The sequence below is a fragment of the Lontra canadensis genome, unplaced genomic scaffold (genome assembly GCF_010015895.1).
Source record: "Lontra canadensis isolate GAN:19392208 unplaced genomic scaffold, GSC_riverotter_1.0 scaffold48, whole genome shotgun sequence".
Lineage (NCBI taxonomy): Eukaryota > Metazoa > Chordata > Mammalia > Carnivora > Mustelidae > Lontra > Lontra canadensis.
The window spans coordinates 9,568,145-9,589,718 of NW_022631042.1; the positions used below are offsets into that span (position 1 = coordinate 9,568,145).

General features: G+C 37.6%; 1 protein-coding gene across 2 annotated transcripts in view; it reads right to left on the reverse strand.

Moving 5' to 3' along the window:
• Positions 1 to 21,574, reverse strand: part of RELN (reelin) — a 499,373-nt gene that overhangs the window by 227,303 nt on the left and 250,496 nt on the right. For both annotated transcript variants that reach the window (XM_032873314.1, XM_032873313.1), the window contains exons 7-8: positions 15,903 to 15,999; positions 10,754 to 10,805 (exon numbers count right to left, since the gene is read on the reverse strand). In XM_032873314.1, coding sequence (XP_032729205.1) covers positions 10,754 to 10,805; positions 15,903 to 15,999 — 149 coding nt within the window. The remainder of the gene's footprint in view (positions 1 to 10,753; positions 10,806 to 15,902; positions 16,000 to 21,574) is intronic.

Here is a 21,574-nt window from a genome sequence, read left to right on the forward strand (position 1 = left end):
CAGACTTTTCAAAGTAAATCAGAACAGAAACAATAAGAAAGAGCTACTGTCCTCTCGGGAGGCCCTTGTCTCTTTCCTCAAAGCTCTGCCTGAAAAACAAAGCTGCCTTTTAAAACGTCGCAGAGAGCCATGGAAGAAGGCGAGAATTGATCTCGCGGAATTTATGGAAGGGGAAAAGCACCGCCAGAAATCATGTCTCTGGAGAGCATAGCGGGGGCCCATAAATACTGAACCCTTGAGGACTACTTGGACAGAACTCTGCTGAGGGTCCTTGCGGCCCACGTGTTGCCGCTGACATCACTCAAAACTCAGACCTCAGAGACGAGCAGGGCTCCGGGAAGCTGCACGTAAACCGCGGCATTTGATAGAGAAAGATCATAAAGTTAGGAAATGGATGCAGTCTGGCTCCTTAGAACTCCCTGCTAGGACCCGTGTAAATCTCGACAGGAGCAACGCATCTTCTCATCTTTTCAAGGGAGGGGAATGGAAGACAGGACCATTAACTTGAGGTTGGGGGGTTGGAAAGAGAGGAGCAATGAACGAGGAACTTTCAGAAGAGCCTTTAGGAAGCTAGACACCGTCCCTCCCATGGGGCAAGACACATTACTGCAGGCCAGGGCATTTAAGAAAGGGACTTGCCTCATTCTGCATCGTGAAAAATGGGAGGAAGCACGTGGAGATATTGGTAAAACAGGCAGTTCTGGCAGTTATCCGCTCTGTTCTTGCTAAGAATCTTTTTTGAGGACAGGACTACTCACTGAGGAGAAAATAACCTCGCTGTACCCAAAAGCATCAAGGAACACAGTAAAGGCTTATTTGCTACTTTGCAATGCATCTGCTTCAAAATAATTCCGCCATAGGCTGAACCATAGAACATTATTATGCAGGTGATCAATATTTCTATAGTTTTACAAACTTCTGTTCAAATATTTTGCTGGAGGCAGTGGCACGTGTTAAGTTCCAGAAAGAACAGTAATGTAGAACAATGATTACGTTACGTTTAGGTTTTTAGTTCCGTTGTTACTGAGCCTGCCAGAGAAATCCTAAGGGTACTAGCCCATGGCATCAAAATAATCTCCTATAAATAGAGTGACATCTTGATAATAAGTATAAAAGTACTACCTGATGAATGGTACTTAAAATGATGACTCCCACTTTTAAGCATAAAAGGCTCTCATTTCCAGGATAACTGGTTTAATGTTTCTTAGCTTTCATGTTTGTTTTATTCCTCTCCTAGTACAAAAACCTCACCTTTATTAGCATTTATGTATTATGCATAATGTTTTCTTCAGTGGCATATCTATGTACATTTGTTCCATTAGTTTGTAAATTTCATAAAAAATGTAATCATGTTTATCCTCCAGCAGTGAGCCAGCTTCTTGCCTTACACTCTTTGAAACCAATTGTTTTAGCTACTTCTTGGCTTCCTGCACACAGTTATCCGCAGAGTACATTGGAATGCAGAATTCAAGGAAAGGGAAGAAAAATATACCCGCAAAGGTGAGAATTTGGCCGGACGTGGACTGCTCCATGAATTCTCAGACCACGGGTGGAATACATGTGTGTGGAAAGGCTCGCAGAAGTGCGAGCCAATAGTGTCCCCCGCTTCCCGGAGGCAGCCCACACTACACAACCTTCAGGCTCTCAGAAAGCACGAGCCTGGTTCACCTGGCCTGTGTCTATACAGAGACAGCAGCTCCTGCCTTGCTGAACCTCAGGGGCAAAAGGGGTCGCAGTCTGATTTGTGGGTAAGAGGCAGGGAAGGAAAAAAAAAATGGTTGCTGTATCAGATAATGCTTTGTGGCAGCCCCGGGAAGCATCCTGGGGCTTCTGGGTCCCAAATGACAGGGATGGGAATTGTGACTGAAAGGAGCCCCCAGATATGATTTTAATTAAGAACAGGTCCATTCCACATGAGAGGAAATCTCGAATAACGCTTGGATCTGTCAAGAGCAAATGAATTCAATTTTGGTAAAAATACGATGATTGAAGTTAAGATAAATCATTATTTTATCAATGAAAGGGGTCAGTTTAGAGAAATCAACATGTTCAAAATCTTTGTCTCGAAAGATCAAGTAATCGACTGTTTGAATATGGAAATCTGGAGTTTATTTCTATACCTCTGTTTTGCTCACACACAAAAAAATACCCTTTGGGATGGAATTTAACACACTTTTAACTGAAGAAGCATATTTCAAGGACAGTGCTGTGAGAAGGACCATTATATGGAAGTGAAATTTCCTTTTCCAGCATCTACTACAGACAGATATTAAGGATTAAGAGAGGTCACATAAAGTAGAACAGTAAAGCTCCTCAAAAATATTCTGTACTTACATTAAAAACAGGTTTCCTTTAAACTCAAAAAACCTGTCTTATGGTATAGAAAAAGAGCCGGGTTTTAAAAGCAACTTGCCTTCACCTTCTGTTTTATATTTGTTTATTAGAACGAGGCTACTGGCAATAATTTCTGTTTTGACTGACTTTATTAGTAAACAGGCTACTGGATCTACAAACCTTTCTTTCTGAATAAATGTGACAGTCCATGATTTATTGTACTTAATATTTTGCCCCTTAGTCACTTCCTTGGCTGAAATCCCCAAACCTCATTAGGTGACTTCTTTCAGTTTTTGACAGATGGACAATGACCACAGGATATAAAATGAACAGCTGTCCTCCTCCCCTTTTGTACCTTTCTCCCTTTCAGCCCTATCCCCATTCCCTCACTTCCAAAATATTTGTATTTTTTCCTCTTTACCACCACTCCTATCATAAGGAAGAAAGGAACCAATTCTCTCCCAATTTATGGGATACCATGCTATTTCCAGCTACCTTTGGAGGTCCACCCCCTTTGCACATTTCCTCCCAAGCCCACAGCCTAGAGCTTTCATCAGATCCTGTGTTGGGAGAAACATAAGGAAGAGAAATGCAAAACGTGTCAGGCTTTGCCAGGTTCCCTGCCAAGCAGCCCTCCTTTTCCTAGGGCCAAGGCCATACAATCTAGCCCTAGTGGATCAGGTCTGGCTCATTTTCTGTGAGGACTGATCCCCACCTTAGGCAGCAGGTGTTAAGTACGGCCCCTCCCCTCCCCCAGCAATCTGGAAACTCGGCATTACCACCCTGGCTGCAGTTCTGGCTTTGATCTTGATCTTCAGGTCTTAGAAAGGCCTCTGCCTTGTCCTCCTGCGAGCTTCCGTCTCTCTGACCTTCATGGCAGTGCTTAGCCTCTGGAGCACTACTACTCCAGAGTACTACTCCAGAGCAGTACTACTCCAGCAGTACTACTAGTAAGTACTCTTACTAGTCTCCCTCCCACATGATGAAGCCCTACCGCTGGCCCTCTCTCTGTCTGGATTTTCCTGCACACTGTGCTCTCACTCTCCCCTGTAGTCTGCACCCCTCCTTGGCTTCTTCTCACATATGGACTTTTCCTCCCCACCCCCCATCTATTTGATAAATAAAGTCCTTGCAGGCTGGGCAGTGTCTTGGGTTTGGCTTCCTCCACAGTGGATGCCGACACATCACATTACATAGAGCGTAAGTCCCAAAGATTTCTTTGAAAGAAGAATTCTTGATCAAGAGGAGTTTGACTTGACTGGTAAGAACATGAAAGTTGCTGGCTTGGATCCGGTTCTCACGTTGCCTCTGGATTTCATGCAGCGTGCTCCCTTGCCTCAGCAGTCAAGAGCGGGTATAGTTTTGAGTGCCACCATGGAACGTCACTAAGTCTGTTTCCTAACCTATGAATGAGATCCCATACTGTCCACAGTTCCTTAGTTGTAGCCAAATTTCTGTTGTAGCAAAATTCTGCCCTATAAAGCAAGAAGAATGCTTGTATGCTACTTAGCCCTCAAGGGCTTTAAACATTTAAGCTTTAAAGGGTGCAAGTGGATGTGCAGAACTGTGTATAAATGGGTATAAATCAAAGCAGGGTGAAGTAGGTGTGATAATATAGAGAAGCGGGAATCAGAGATACCAGGCTAGGGCAATGAGCTGAGTTTTCACAGGAGAGACTGTTTAGTCTAGAGCAATGATCAGTTTCTTCTCATCCTATAGTTTACTGCTTATATCCCTTCTCCTAGAACAGCCCTCAATAAATTTTAGTATGATGTATTTATGAATGAATTGCTGGTATTTATTTTTTAGCCCTATTAAGCAGAGTGACAAAGAATGAAATATTTTAAAAGGAACTGTAAACTGTATTTTAATTCACATAAGATAATTATTTACATATCAGTTTTAATTATTCAAGAATGCTTATAACTAATCTCAACAATCTCTGCCAGAACCTAATGCTTAAAAGACTTTTACAATATTTGAGAATATTCCCTTTTATAGCTTAAAACAGGACTTAAGAATTTGGGATGAGGTGGATTTAAAATATATAAAATAAAGTTTATTTAAACTGGCCATTTAAAATAGACATTCCCAGAAAAGGAATAGAGCAAGTCCAGGATGAAGAAGCAGGATAACCTGAGTTATTAGTTCTAAAGTTTAATTACTGAATTTAGATAAGACAGAAGTGTTCTCTATATAAAGATTTCAGTCTTTGTGTTAATATGGATCTTGGAAGATCTAAAACTCAAGTCATAAACAAATCTTATTTTAATATCTTTCATATCCAAGAATCTTGCACTCGAATAAACACATTATTTAACCTTAAATTCCTATGTATTAAACTAATTTCACCGTTGAATATTTCTAAACTTCTGTATTTTATTAATATTTGTTTTGAGTTCAAGTCATCAGAGATTTTGTGCATCTCATACTTTGAGATCATGTTTTTAGAAATGGTTTTCACTATTTCATAACAAATTCCCCAAGGTTTTACTCACTTACCAAGGAGAGTGACTCCTGAAAAAAAAGAGAATCTAATTTATAAACATAACTCAGGAAGCTCACAGAGGAAATGAGCAATAATTCCTACCAAGACATGGAGGGCTCAATTTCTCCTTCCTCTGAATTAGCTGTTCTAAGAGTAGAAAGAGACTTTCTCTATTGGATCAACTTCTGAGTAATTAAGATGTTTATGAATTAGGCTTGAGGGAAAAGCCGCTTCCCTCATGCTAAATGCAGTATAATACCTCATACAAGAAGCATTTTATTCATTATACCTATTTAAAACATTTTAAAAAATTTATTTATTTATTTATTTATTTATTTGACAGAGATCACAAGTACGCAGAGAGCCAGGCAGAGAGAGAGGAGGAAGCAGGCCCCCTGCTGAGCAGAGAGGTTGGCGGGGCTTGATCCCAGAACCCTGGGATCATGACCTGAGCCTAAGGCTTTAACTCACTGAGCCACTCAGGTGCCCTGTATTCATTATACCTATTTAAGAAAAAATAGTGCCAGATCTCTTTTCTTCTACAAGGCAATCTTCCAATAATAGTACCTCTAAGCGTTCCTTATTTTCTAGCTTTTATTTTTCAAAATACACTCACACAAAGTGAGAAGCTCTCATTTATCTCAGAGATTGTAGCACATATAGTATAAGAGAACAAAGCAGGCTGAAGGACATTTTCATATCTTAGTCTGTAAAAGTAAAACATTTGTGATTCAATGACTGTCCCCTATCTTGAGATGGTTAAAAACAAACAAGACAGTACCAAAAAATGCCTACAGAAAACCCCAGATCTTTAAGATATTCACAAGCAAAGCCAAAGAAAAGAGGTTCTATTTCTATAAAGTATGAACAAGTAATAGATTCTAACTAGTTCATAATAACAAACTGATAAGTACATGGACATATATTACTGTCCACTAGGTTCACGAAAAGCATAGTTCGTTGGTGGTTTCATGTTTCTTTCTGGGTCAGCTTTCCATTGATTGAGGCGTTCGGATCACCAAGCCCAAATCCTCTCTTGGCATGAAATGTCCGCATCAGACCAATTCAGCACTTAGTTACACACTATTACAGTTGTCTCTGTAATAGTTACTTGTCATTCAGACAAGAAATATTTTTTTTAATTATTTATTTATTTGACACAGAAAGACACAGAGAGAGAGGGAACACAAGCAGGGGGAGTGGGAGAGGGAGAAGCAGGCTTCCTGTGAGCAGGGAGCCCAATGTGGGCCTCGATCCCAGGACCCTGGGAACATGACCTGAGCCGAAGGCAGACGCTTAACGACTGAGCCACCCAGGTGCCCAGGCGAGAAATATTTATGGATGTCTATTTATTTTGAGTCCCTGGGCTAGGGGTTGAGAATATCATGATGGACAATACAGATTGATCACCCAAGCCAAACTCCGTTCTTGATGGCATATGTTTTTAAAGGCTTTACCTTGAACCCCCGATCTGCCTCCGAATTCTATCAACCCGAGGAAAGAGCTAAGCTAAACTGAGCAAGCACAGTACTTGGCAAGATCTTACTGAGCGAGTCAACACAGATTGTTATCAAGGAAGAGACAAGTCCACTCTGAACACAACTGTCCAAATGATCTTTCTTAAGAATTGATTTCATTATACTTTTTTATTGCTCAAGCTGACTTCTATTGACTGTTCAGTAAGTTTAAACCCCCGCCAATTACAGGTTAACTCTTTAAACGGACACACTTTTATCTGACATTGACCTCCGCCACCCCCTGGCTAGTCCTTCTGCTCTGGGAGGGGGCTCACGTTCCCATCCTATATCTTGCTCGTGTCACTCTGTCTCCTCAGCTGGAAAACCTCTGTCTCTTCCAGTGACTCATGTCGTTGGCTTTCAGGGATTCTCCTCTCTAAGAAGCCTTCCTGACCTGCTCTACTGTGCGGGACCTGCCACCACGGGGACCTGTACACACGTCCATCTCTGTTTAGAGCCTTCTGGCAGTTCCCTAACAGAGCCTTCCACCAAACTGCTAAGCACGGCAAAAAACCCTCTGTTTTCTCACTTTTTTGTCTTTCTATAGTTAAGTTAGCTCAGGAAAAGGTCAGGGACGCAGCAAACAGTCAGTGAAATCTTGTGAAGTCAATGAATGATACAAAGCATTATCAGCACTTCCCTTGGACCCAGGATCCTGCCTGAGACAGCAGAGTTTGGAGGCACCTGTGAGATAATGGTTTGCAAGGATATCATCTCAAATTTTTCTTCCTATCCCAGAGGAAATTTAGAGGAAATGGGTAAATGTCTCTAAGGCTACGAGCATAAATTCCACTAGGTGACCCGAATGAAGCAAGTGAGGACTGTTGCAGATCAAGGCTTCAGCACAGAAACGGAGAGGAGACCTTTCACTGGAACAGAAAAATGAAAAGTTCATCCACAGACATTTTAGGACACTTCTCAAGATGCTTTAGCTATTGATAGCTTGGTAAATTTCAGGTTGCCCAGCTGTGTTTCCAGGATGCTTTAACGTTCTAGTTCATTTGGTGAAGGTAGCTTGTATGTTTGTGTATATATTTACATGCGTGTGTGTACGCACATCTGTGTGTGTGTATGTATATCTATTTAGAAAGGGCTGGGAGAGGACTGCTATGAAACAGTGGCACGATACAGTTTATTTGATTTCCTTAGTAATTTAAGACATTTCTGGACACATAGCTCTGGGGTACTTGAATAAGGTTTGAGATGGAACTGAAAATGTTTACAAGAGCAATATAAAAGTATCAAGGCAATAACTTATTCAATTGTGGCTATATGTCCATAATTGTGAACATAATTCACCATGAAAGTCATGAATAATGACAGAATTCCCTAGAAAATGGCCCATATTACAGCTGAATCATCACACTAAACAATGAACATTTAACATCCTTAAGGAATTCCAAGGAGGGACACTAAATCTAACTCACCATATTGAACCATTAGTATATATTTGGATAATCCCACAATCCACGAAGAAATATAAATGTTGGATTGTCTACATACGGTGTTTTTTTTTAACACAGGCAATAAATTTTTGAACTGAGTATAAGCACAATGGCTGCTACTTGACTCTGCATTTGCTTTTTTGGTATTTGGATATCGTAGGACTTGTAAAGCTCAGAATGAAATCACACGATTACCACATCTCTAGAATCTGTGTGTGTGCCCTCATCTAGCCCCACACCATCCATATAAACAGAATGATGCTAGCTAGCCAAGTACTCATAACGAGTTACACAAAACCATTTCTGAAAATTGTGCCCACACTATTGTATTGACCACTTACCCCCATTCGCCATACAGCTAATGGTTTGTCACTACATTGTTTCTTGGCCACCCTAATCCTTCTTAGTTCCCAAGACTTTTACTCTCAAAATGCAGTAAGCAAATTCCCCAGTGAAGTCCAAAGCAATGAGTTATAATTCTTCATTAAATAATTTGTTTCTGATGAAACCAGAGAGGGAGACAAAGCATAAGATACTTAATCAAAGGAAACAAACTGAGGGTTGCTGGAGGGGAGGGGAGGGGAGTGGGGGGATGGGGTAACAGGGTGATGGCCATTGGGGAGGGCATGTGTCGTAATGAGCACTGGGTATTATATAAGACTGATGAATCACAGGCCGTACCTCTGAAACCAGTAACCCATTATGTGTTCATTAATTAAATTTAAATTAAATAATGTTTTTAAAAAATTAAAATAAAATAAATATTTTGTTTCATTTCCAATGATATGTTAAAATTTCTCTTTCGATTCTAAACCTGCCACTCAAAGAAGATTTCTAAGTACTTTTTTAGTTATAAACTTGAGATATTTTTACCTATCTGTCATCTATCCATGCACTGATCTCTTCCAACAACCTGATTCTGTTACTCTTCTAGTCTTCTAACCTAGGCTTCAGATCCATGGTTTAAATGATCCAAGCAGATCTCTAGCCTGACGGACAACAGTCCTTGGTTTGCAGTGAAGTCAAGGGCTCTTACTAAGTCATATGTTTGGGTCTAGTCCCCAGCCCTTGGTCATGGTGCTTGTTCAGGCTTTAGGATCTCCAGCACCAGATCCTGAATCCTCTGATCATTCCCTTCCCAGCCCTTTCGTAGGGTGATATTAAAAGGAGAGGAAGTTAATCTCTGCCAGTTCCTTAGTATACTCCTTATTATTTATAAAAATAGAGGTTTTTAATCCCTTTAAGGTAGGATAATTTCATTGGTGGTGGAATAAAATTCCTACCTTACCTTGAATAAAATTCAAATACTAGTAGAATCGTGAAGCATATATTTTAAAGAAGATTCTCATTAATTGGTTAGAGATAATATCTGAAATTAATGTTCATTGCCCTAACAAAAAAGTTTAGAATAAGTACTTGGAATAGAGATAAATAGGAAAAAGCTTTTCAGCATATTCTTTTATATTAATAGCATTATAAGTTTAAACACATTGGTTTTGGTTAAGAACCTTGAAGTTACTTGCCTGGCCAACTAGAGTTTTTAAAAGAATTGTTTTTGTAGCACCACAACTTTTAAAAAACGAACTTCACATGTTTCCGATTATAAGTCTTACATGCTCGTTACAGAACATTCAGGATACACTTGCTAGCCGATCAAAGAAAACCCTCCTAAGAAAGACTCATTATTTTGTTTTTGCTAACGCTTTCCTTATGACCACAGATGGACTTCTGAACAGTGTGTAAATTGTTGTAGTCCCGCTATCAATGTGAGAAGAAAACAACCCAAACTGTAACAGGCAGTTTCACATAAGACTGACATGAGAAGCTTCAGTGAGGCACGTGGATGAGAAGGTGACAACAAATGGGCTCTCTTGGGGACAATCAACCCCAGAGAGCTCCGGGCTGGGAGAACACCACTTTGTGATCAGGACTCAGAGGCTATTGTGGGAAATAGTCCTTTTGCTAATGCGGGTTCTCCAAAGACAAGTGGGAAAAGACCCTGGGGTGGGGGTGGGGGATGAGGACTGGGGGATGGGGGGATGGGACTCTGGGGACTAAAGGAAGCTGTCTGTCCCCTGTCCCTGAGGCCAGGCTGCCAGCATCCTCATGTCACAGGTAGAGGCCAGGAGGAGGTCTCCCTATTACAGGACCAATATCAATAAGACTAGCCCCCATCGAGAAGGCAGTATCTTTCTTAACCTAGAACATTCCTATTGGAAACTCGTCTGTGTTATTTATTAATATATGCCTTTGGAGATGAGGACAGAAGGTAATATAGACAGCAAAGCGGTACACACTTGACCCAAACGTACTTTATTTTACTGAATGCTTTGGGTAGGAATTTTTAGCTCTAATATAAAAGCACTTAAAAGAAATATTGCCAGATATGGTCATTTTAAAATTATCCACATCTGAATTAAACATGGATTATATATGTCAAACACGAAGCCCCAAAAATATATAATATGTTAATAAAAAAACCTCATATACCAATATATATGAGGGAAAACCAAAAACCAAAAACCAAAAACCAAAACAAAACAAAAAAAAAACAACCCCAGGAAGCCCTAATTGGTTTCTCTCAGACAACATCTCTTTCACTACCAGCCAGTCAAGGTGCAGGAAATTTAACAGATTTCAGTCTTAATCTGAGCAAAACACAACCAGTCAGGTAATTCTGCTCTAACAGTACAAGCCCAATCATTCTTAATCCATATGTAAATCACTTTTAAATGTTTTGGATTATCTGTATCATTCTTAAATACCGCTCCCTGCTGGAGAGCAGTGAGAACAGAAAGCAGCATTTCCGACTTTTAATTTCATTTAAAAAATGTTTTAAATTATTTATAGCAAAGTTAAGACGGACTCATCTCTAAATCTAAAGGCATTTGGCACTATAATCAGATGACACACTATGATTAAGACAAACACTTCCAAGTTAAATTGTTATAATTGCTAAAAATACTTACCAATGGAAAATTGGAGGACAGAGGCTGTTGTTGTATTAAGGCTTGTGGTAATCTAGAAGAAGGAATATATCAAAATAAGACAAGATAGAAAGATAGGAGGAGAAAGAGAAAAGGGGATTGAAGAGAGGAAAGAAAGCCATAAACAGAGGTGATATTTACCCAGTGGTTAGCTTATTTTCATTAGTATGTCTGAACATAGACACATTTCATGGGGCCCTTCCTGCTTTGACTCTCAGGTCCTGTTAAAAACCATTTTCAGTGTGATCTGCCAGGTAACCTTGGGAGGGCACTTAACTCAGTCCCCTCCACTCACCCTTCAACCTCCCCTCCAGTTACACCAACAGACCTAGAGTCCAAAGCGAAGGCCATGAAAGGGCTCCCAAGCAAAAACTGGGAGGTAAATTAAGAGCAAATGAGGAGAATAAGATTATTTTGAAAAGTAAATAGAAATACAACAGCTAAAGTGTATAGGATTTTGTTAGGGGATGATAAAATGTCTAAAATTGATTGCAATAATGACTGCCTAATTTTGTGAATGAACTAAAAAACCTTGCGTTCTATAATTTAAATGAATGGCTTGTAGAATATGTGGATTATTTCTCAATAAAACTGTTACCTCTCCAAAAAAAGTAATCAAATTATGAGCCTAGAAATATCCTTCCAATGTATTTCTGTTACTGTCCTTTAATCTCATGAAGAGGCATGCTTAAACAATTTCCCCCTTCTGAAAGAGGAATGGTACCTTATTTAATTTGAAATCCATTTAAATTTTCAACAATTATTTATTTATTCTGTGGAGCACTGACTTCGTCCCTTACCAGCTCACATGAGATAAGAATTATGGTTCTCATTTTCAGTGACTCTCTTGTTGGATTCCTGACCCTTGTAAGCTAATGAATGGAATGTCTCCCATGATTGCACCTATGAATTGGAGAGTACAACTGTGTTTTCACCATGGCAAAACCAGTAAGTTGTCTTACTTCCGCTTCTTATATATCACAATATCATCCCTAGACTTATCCCTGCACTTTGTTGGCCTCCCTGTGATGGAGTTCACGACCGTGGTCAGGTCAGTAGATACCCAGTTTATTAATCACTGTGGGAATTAGTGGGAAAATGAGAGAACAACCCTCTTGTTTTGCCAGAATTCAGCTGAGATGTGAGTATCCAAAGTTCAGACGTGTGCTTCACATTTCTACATTATTTAGAAAGATGACTGAGTGTATGCTTTAAACATGTGACTTTAAAATCCGTGAGAAAGCAGAAAAGGTAAAAAAGAGGGGAGGGCAAGAGAGACTGTTTATAAATTATTAGATTATCTGTATATATATCAGGTCCTAACTGATTTTAACTGTAGCAAAACACACTGATGTTAGGGTGTCAGAGCAAATTCTCCATTTAATTTAAATCCCTCATGATCGCAGATTATCTGCTAAAAGAAAACTGGCCCACCATGCCCAGAACTCTGTTTCCTGCTCTCTTCCCCTTCAACCAGAGTCATTAGAGAAAAATGCGCCAACGGAATTTTCTTTAAATAACCAGGATACTAGCTCCTTTTCAAGATTCCTTTAAAAGGAATTTCCCCCCCTCCACACACACACAATTTTTACAGTAAATTCAACTGTTTGTCCTCATGGTTTTTCCACTTGGATAATTTGATCTTACAGTCCAGAGAGGCACATGAAAATTTTTAAAGTTTTCATATAACTTGAATGAATACTCTTTCCACCTCTGATTTTATATTAACTGAGTAGATTCCCAGGTGAATCATGAAACACTCCTGAATGTAAGTTCTTTGAAACAATGGTATCTTCTGTAAGCTACAAGCACCGTGGGTTACTGCTAAGGCTGGTGCATGAAATATACTAGAGAGTCTGAGATAGTTATCCTGCTGGTGTAATAAATGACACTCTGTCACCTGCATAATGAGGTCCCACAGACATGACCGCTGCTAGCAAACAGTAAGTTCCTTGGAAGATTGCCAAATTTCAAATTACATGTGCTAACTGAGAGTGAGTGACCCTGGACCTAGATTAGTCATTGATTCTACATTTTTTTTCCCCCCTCAACCAGGGAAGCTAAGGAAGGATAGAATGGTTAAATCTCATTTCTCTACCATTCCCTTTTAGCTCTTTAGTAAAAAATGTTGGCTAAAAGGAATAGAAAAGTTGAAGAGAAAAAAGTAGCAGGAAGCATTGCCTATAAAATTTGTTCATCCTATGTTTACATTTGGGGATTATCAATTATTTCTTATCCTTGAGTTCACATACGTAATTTTAGTTTGCGAAGTTATTAAGTCTTTATGTCTGATGTTCTCAAAATGGAAAGGGTCTCTTACATGCCTTTTGACAAATAATACAGAGACTATGAATGTCTGACAGAACTTTTCTCCTACCAAATCTCAGTGATCTTAAGTTATCAAATAGACCCCAATCACAGAAAATTAGTAGGATCACAAAATGAATATGAATTTGCTACGGGCTGAGGCTATTTATTTTGCATGTCTTCTCTGCAAATTTTTTTGGGGGGGTTGATGCTGTTTTAGCCCAAACTCCTCCTTGCAACTAAAATGCATTTCCAAGTATATAATAGTTTAAAAAGTAATTTCTTTAAAAAAAGTGGGGGAGGGAGGTCACATAAGCCACCTGTTCCATGCTCTGAGAGAGCATATTTTCTCTTAAAGTAGTGGGTAAGTGAATTCCTCATGACCTTCACTTTGGACCAGCAAAATGAATAAAGTTGGGGTGTCACCACCTGAAATATGGGGGGGACCTCACTGAGTTAAATAAAATGCGTAAGGGCTGCAGCCACAGCGGCAGTGGGGACATAATGCCTGGTGTGCCCATGTGACGACAGATGCCACCTCTCACTGATTCTGGCTTTTACTGAAATAAAATGCCATGTGACTGAATTCACAAAATGGAGATGTTCTTGCTGGCTTTATAGACGATATCACATCAGCCTATCAATGTTTTTTGCCTGCAGCCCTTTGTTTCACAAATTCAGTAAGAACTGAATTTATGAAAAAGAAGGCAAATTTGTTAAAAAGTGATTTTGGTGGGCTGATACCTTTCATCCGTTCTCATGCATAACAGTTTTGACTGTATTCAGTCTTGAGTGCCAAGGAAATATCTGAATTTTAGTAAACATAATAGCATGTTAACTGACAACTGAATTCCTTCCTTTTCATTTGGCTGATCTGTCTTCTGTAAACACAGCTTGGGTACAATATGTATTTTTGCTCCTGAGACACCAACACAGTATAAAAATTATTGAAAATTAGAAGTTGCTAGTGTGTAAAGTGTGGATGTCATCCCTGTCTTTATTAATTACCTTCACTCTATTCCCTTGGCGTCCACAACACAATCCTTCGTACTTATGAGGGGAATATAAATCTATGTATTTTTTTTTTCTTCCTTGGATGAAGAAAATTATTCCGGGTATTTTCTTTTTTACTTGAAAGGCTAATCTCACATTAATTATATAATATAATTCGAAACTAGCCCATTGGATATATAATAAACTCTAAGGCTAAATAAGGAATAAATAAATAAATAAATAAATACAGAAGAGTGAAAACAGGATTAAAGTATACGTGGGTCAAATAAACTATATACTTCAATTTTTAGTTTTAGAAACTGTAGAAATATGAATGCTGGCATTATATCCTTAGATATGTTTATATCTTATTTATCAGTGGAAACAAAAAAGAACTGGCCAAGCATCTCCAGAAATATTACCAAATGGGAGAACATTCTAAGAAAAGCATTTATTCTAAGCTCAATTAACGACAGTAAAATTTTATTTTGTTTTAAGGGTTACAGATAATTAATTCAGTCATGGTACATTGTTTAAAAATGCACTAGCAAATTTATTTTTTCAAGAAGAACTTCACTACCAGAGTCACATTTGTCTGCAGGAATATTAGAACACCTTGTTGAGACTTGAATTATGAGCACCTATTATTTTAATTTGCATCCAATTAATTCTGTTTGTGTTCTAACTTCAGCTAAAAACTTCAATTTATCAATGTTCTGCAGCTCCTATCTTTAATAAATTAAATGTATCCATTGCCATGAAAGGGGTATTCAAGCAGCATAAAATAAGAACCATGTTATAAAAATTAATTGACTTTCACTTTGATAACTAAATCTTCTAATTGCCTAGCTAGTTTTTCTCCCTTTCGTATTGTGGAAGCGTCTTCTGGCCACTTTTAAAGGTAATGAATCTGAAATGCAATGTGTGATGTAGGGTGAAAAATAACAACCTGTTACCGAAAAGCCCCATGATAAGGAAGAGGTGGAAGGAAAAAAACTGCTAAAGCTCGAGCTGAAAATCAGAAAAGCAAAGTAAAGCGTAAGAGACGCTGTGAGTAGAACATGTCTCGCAAACCAATTGAGCCAGGAGTATAATACAACAATTGCCTTTATACCCTTTATCAAGAATGTGAAATGTGGTCTTTCTGCCAGAACCAAGCAACAACTAAAAGCTCATTAGCCGTCTGCTGATGGCCAGTGGTTGCATGGCTTTTAATTTAGAATGCTCATGTTTCATTTTACGTATAATCCAAGAACTTCTCTTTGGCAGGCAAAGTCTAATCAGTCTAAATTAAAGGAAAGTAACCCGCTCCTCAACAATCTGGCATAAACCAAAATTTGTTCAAAACGAGTTTATTCAGTGCACTTTCACTTCTTTAAAAAAAAAATTTCAGTGAACTTCCTCTGTGGGTGGGAAACAAAGTTTTAAAATAATGTGATAAAGTTGCTCATCTAACATTTTTGGCTTGCAAAGAGAATATAAGATGGTGAAAAGTAAAGCTTTATATAAGAATTTAGGAGCCATAAATTATTTAAAGATGATATATATGTGTGTCACCTATGTTAGTTACACTTATGTCATACCTGTATTTTTAAAAAGCCATCTAATCATAATGATGCACCACGTGTATCCATGGATTTTTTACTTTTACATTTGAAAATAAACTATGAAACTACTGCTCCCCATTTTGAGATATTTGGAATAGGATTCATAATATAAACGATGCTGCAATTTCCTATGATTTACAAGAGCATCAAAGAACCTTCCGTTGGTAAAAAGCTCCATAAAGACAGTATATTTGGGAAAATGTACATAAATAGCATGTACTTACCAGTTCTCTTGGACCATATGGCTCACAGAAGGTGACAGCATTGCCATGCATAATTGCACCACATTGTTCTCCAATCTCACAGTTGTTACATTCAACCCTGTGAGAACAAAGAATGCAACCCCAGTCTGAGAATTAAGCCGCACAAAGTGGTCTATTGCTCAGGTAAGGAAAGATGGAAGTTACTGTTATTTGGTTCAAATAAACATTCTGAGGAAGGTTGTAGTTTATTGGATTGTGACATGTTTGTGAAACGTGAAACCAAGAAGATCTGAACTTAAATCCTGGTTCTTTCGGTCACTTGCAACGGTGGACAAGTTACTTAATTTCTCAAAGTTTTGGTTTTCTCACCTGTACGATGAGGATAATAATACTAGCCTAAATCCCACATGAGGATTAAACAAGGGAGTGCATGAAATACTGAGTACAGAACCAATCTCCTATTGGCACTTAATAATGGCAGATGGTGTTTTCATTAGCAATTATGTATAATATATACCATATCCAATACAAGGATATTTGCAAATATTAATGATAAGCAAAGTAATATACACTTAGATAATGAACTAAAACTTGTATCTCTGAAAACAAAAGCTGTTTGATCAATTTTAATTTTCTTTTGAGTTGTTATAAGCGTAAATGTTTAAAATTACCGTCCTCAAATGAATCTAAATGTCTATAAAATACACCATGCTAAAAATAATGGATTCAGATTATATTTAATTTACATATTAATACAAAATATATATGAATTCTAAATCAAGCAAGTTTTGGATAGTGAATTGATACATTAACCTTGCAAATGATTTAATTAGCTGTTTTTTTATTACTGTAAAATGAAGTGATCAATACAATCTTAGGACAGAATCTCAAAAATACACTTATTCAGATTTTTAGTAGAAATCGAAGGCATGAAAATTCTGGATTTGGCTTTGCATATTTACAGTAACATCTCCAGATCGTGACATCTCAACCTGCAATGATTATATACCTAACATGTAGATAGGATTAATCTATGTTTCCTCTGTCTGAACCTCAAACCACATGTGAGCTATATTTCATGCAGAGAGGATATTTTCAGACTTTCACATTCCAGGTGCCAAACATTGTGGAAAGGGCAGAGTGCCCTTTGTTTTGCAGATTACTGTGTTTCAACTGTTGGTTAATTCAGAGAAAGAGGGTGTAGGAATTCCCATTCAAGGAAGAAGAAGACAAAAGTGTGAAAAGATACCAGGTATCTCATAAAGCCAAGAAGGATGGTAAATAAGTAAAAACTTGGCAAATAAATGTAATTATTTCCTAGGTGTGAATTGCATAGATTAAGTGGTATTATTTTTTTGAGCTGTGTTCCCATAGCAGATCAATAATGTTAAGAAACTTTGAATTTTTTTTAGAATAAACAGAACAATTTCTGATGTGAAATATAAAATGTTAGTATCTCCTGGCATCACAAATCTTAGCAGGAGATTTAAATCTTCTCTTGATTACTATGAGCAAAATTCTAAAAAAAAATCTCTGATATTAGAAGAGACATGATATTAGCTTCATAAAGGTGATAAAGAGATGACTGTTTTATGCCTGACATGTTGTATTCCATAAATATCTGTTGAATGAAGTAATAAAAGACAATTTCATAAACCATACTATTATTAAGGCTTGAGGTCTTAGAATAGGACCTGCACATAGCTAACATATGTGTTATTATTATTATTACTATCACAGATTTCCACCATTTTCAACCAGAACCGGTATATTAGGGTTCTCCCCCCAGAGAGCCCATTACATGAACTTATTATTGTTTCTCTGTCTTTAAATTGTACATCAATGTTTTCAAGGAATGTGATTGTGATAAAATTAGAGAAGGAGCACAAAAATTCTAGTGGGGTTCTTACTTAGTGATAGATGAGGATTAACTGGCCTCCAAGTCATTATGAAATGACTTGAGAGAAAGATCAACTTTGACAGAGGAAAATTTTTAAAATGTTCAACCGTCACAATGGCTATCTACCATTTTCCTCCAGTGCCTGAAAACTAAAAGCTTCATTGTTAGTAAAAAGCTGGAAGATTTCCTCTAAGATCAAAAACAAGACAAGGATGCCCACTCTTGCCACTTTTATTCAACATAATACTAAGAATCCTACTCACAGTAATCAGACAAGAAAAAAAAAGGCATCCAATTTGGTAAGGAAGAAGTAAAACTGTCATATTTTACAGATAATGTTATATTATATATAGAAATATATATATAGAAATATATAGAATATATTTATATATATAGAATATATATAAAATATATAGAAATTCTATATATAGAATATATAGAAATATATATAGAAACCCTGAAGATGCTACCCAAAAACTATCAGAACCAATTAATTAATTCAAGTTGCAGGATACAAAATTAACATACAGAAATCCATTGCATATGCTATATAATAAATACATGCTAATATATTCACTAATAACAAGCTAGCAGACAGAGAATTAAGAAAATAGTCCCATTTACAAGTGCATCAAAAAGAATAAAATACCTAGGAATAAGTTTAACCAAAGAGGTAAAAGACCTGAACTCTGAAAACTATAAAACATTTATGAAAGAAACTAAAGATGACACAAATATATGGGAAGATATACTGTGTTCATAAATTAGAAAAATATATATTGTTAAAATGTATTAACTAACCAAAGCAATCTATAGATTCAGTGCAACCCCTATCAAATTAGCAATAATATTTTACATGAAACTAGAACAAATAATCCTAAAATTTATATGGAATCACAAAAGATTCTAAATAGCCAAAGCAATATTGAAGAAGAACAAAGCTAGAGGTATCACAATTCCAAATTTCAAGATACACATCAAAGTTATACTAATCAAAACACTATGATATTAGCACAGAAACAGATACATAGATTAATGGAACAGAATAGAAAGCCCAGAAATAAATCCATACTTATATGGTCAATTAATCTGTGAAAATGGAGGGGCGCCTGGGCGGCTCAGTGGGTTAAAGCCTTTGCCTTAGGCTCAGGTCATGATCCCCGGGTCCTGGGATCGAGCCCCGCATCAGGCTCTCTGCTCAGAGCCTGCTTCCCTTCCTTTCTCTGCCTGCCTCTCTGCCTACTTGTGATCTGTCAAATAAATAAATAAAATCTTTAAAAAAAAATCTGTGACAATGGAGGCAATAATACACAATGGGGAGAAGACAGTCTTTTCAACAAAATGCTCAGGAAACTGGACAGCTACAGGCAAAAGAATGAAACTGGGTCACTTTCTTACATCATATACAAAAATAAACTTAAAACTGATTAAAAACCTAAATGTGAGACCTGAAATCATAAAACCCCTAAAAGAAAACATAGGCAGTAAACCCTTGGACATGGATCTTATTAGCAATATTGTTTTGGATCTGTGTCCTTAGGCAAGGGCAACAAAAGCAAAAATAAATTACTGAGACTACATCAAACTAAAAAGCTTTTTCACAGCAAAGAAAACCGTCAAAAATCAAAAAGGCAACCTACTGAATAGAATAAGATCTTTGCAAAAGATACATCTCATAAGGGCAAATATCCAAAATATATAAAGAATTCATACAACTCAACACCAAAAAAATAAATAATCCAATGAAAAATGGGCAGAGGATATGAATAGGTATTTTTTCCAAAGAAGACACAGACAGGGCCAACAGATGTATGAAAAGATGCTCAATATCACTAATCATCAGGGAAATGCAAATTAAAACCAAAAAGAGATATCACCCTTACATCTGTCAGAATGGCTAATCAAAAAGACAAGAAATAACAATTGTTTGTGAGAATGTGGAGAAAAGAGAACCGCTGTGCACTGTTGGTGGGAAAGTAAATTGGTTCAGTCTCCATGGAAAATGGTATGGAGGTTTCTCAAAAAATTAAAAAAAGAAATACCACACAAACTAGTCATTCTACTCCTGGATATTTCCCCAAAAAACCAAAATTATTAACTCAAAAAATATTAACTCAAGGAGGGAGTCAGTCAAGATGGCGGAGAAGTAGCAGGTTGAGACTACTTCAGGTAGCAGGAGATCAGCTAGATAGCTTATCTAAAGATTGCAAACACCTACAAATCCAATGGGAGATCGAAGAGAAGAACAGCAATTCTAGAAACAGAAAATCAACCACTTTCTGAAAGCATATTTTCCTGGGGTTGTTGCCACCCTTTTAGTATTTTACTTGCTCTTTCATATACTCTTATCTGGACAAAATGACAAGGCAGAAAAATTCACCACAAAAAAAAGAACAAGAGGCAGTACCGAAGGCTAGGGACCTAATCAATACGGACATTGGTAATATGTCAGATCTAGAGTTCAGAATGATGATTCTCAAGGTTCTAGCCGGGCCCGAAAAAGGCATGGAAGATATTAGAGAAACCCTCTCGGGAGAGATAAAAGCCCTTTCTGGAGAAATGAAAGAACTAAAATCTAACCAAGTTGAAATAATAAAAGCTATTAATGAGGTACAATAAAAAATGGAGGCTCTCACTGCTAGAATAAATGAGGCAGAAGAAAGAATTAGCGATATAGAAGACCAAATGACAGATGATAAAGAAGCTGAGCAAAAGAGGGACAAACAGCTACTGGACCACGAGGGGAGAATTTGAGAGATAAGTGACACCATAAGATGAAACAACATTAGAATGATTGGGATTCCAGAAGAAGAAAGAGAGAGGGGAGCAGAAGGTATATTGGAGAGAATTACTGGAGAGAATTTCCCCAATATGGCAAACGGAACAAGCATCAAAATCCAGGAGGTGCAGAGAACCCCCCTCAAAAGCAATAAGAATAGGTCCACACCCTGTCACCTAATAGTAAAATTTGCAAGTCTTAGTGACAAAGAGAAAATCCTGAAAGCAGCCTGGGAAAAGAAGTCTGTAACATACAATGGTAAAAATATTAGATTGGCAGCAGACTTATCCACAGAGATCTGGCAGGCCAGAAAGAACTGGCATGATATATTCAGAGCACTAAACGAGAAAAACATGCAGCCAAGAATACTATATCCAGCTGGGCTATCATTGAAAATAGGAGAGATTAAAAGCTTCCAGGACAAACAAAAACTGAAAGAATTTGCAAACACCAAACCAGCTCTACAGGAAATATTGAAAGGGGTCCTCTAAGCAAAGAGAGACCCTAAAACTAGTAGATCAGAGACAATATACAATAACAGTCACCTTACAGGCAATACAATGACACTGAATTCATATCTCTCAATAGTTACCCTGAATGTTAATGGGCTAAATGCCCCAATCAAAAGACACAGGGTATCAGAATGGATAAAAAAAACAAAACCCATCTATATGTTGCCTACAAGAAACTCATTTTAAACCCGAAGACACCTCAGATTTAAAGTGAGGGGGTGGAAAAGAATTTACCATGCTAATGGACATCAGAAGAAAGCAGGAGTGGCAATCCTTACATCAGATCAATTAGATTTTAAGCCAAAGACTATAATAAGAGATGAGGAAGGACACTATATCATACTCAAAGGATCTGTCCAACAAGAAGATCTAATAATTTTAAATATCTATGCCCCTAATGTGGGAGCAGCCAACTATATAAACCAATTAATAACAAATTCAAAGAAACACATCAACAATAATACAATAATAGTAGGGGACTTTAACACTCCCCTCACTGAAA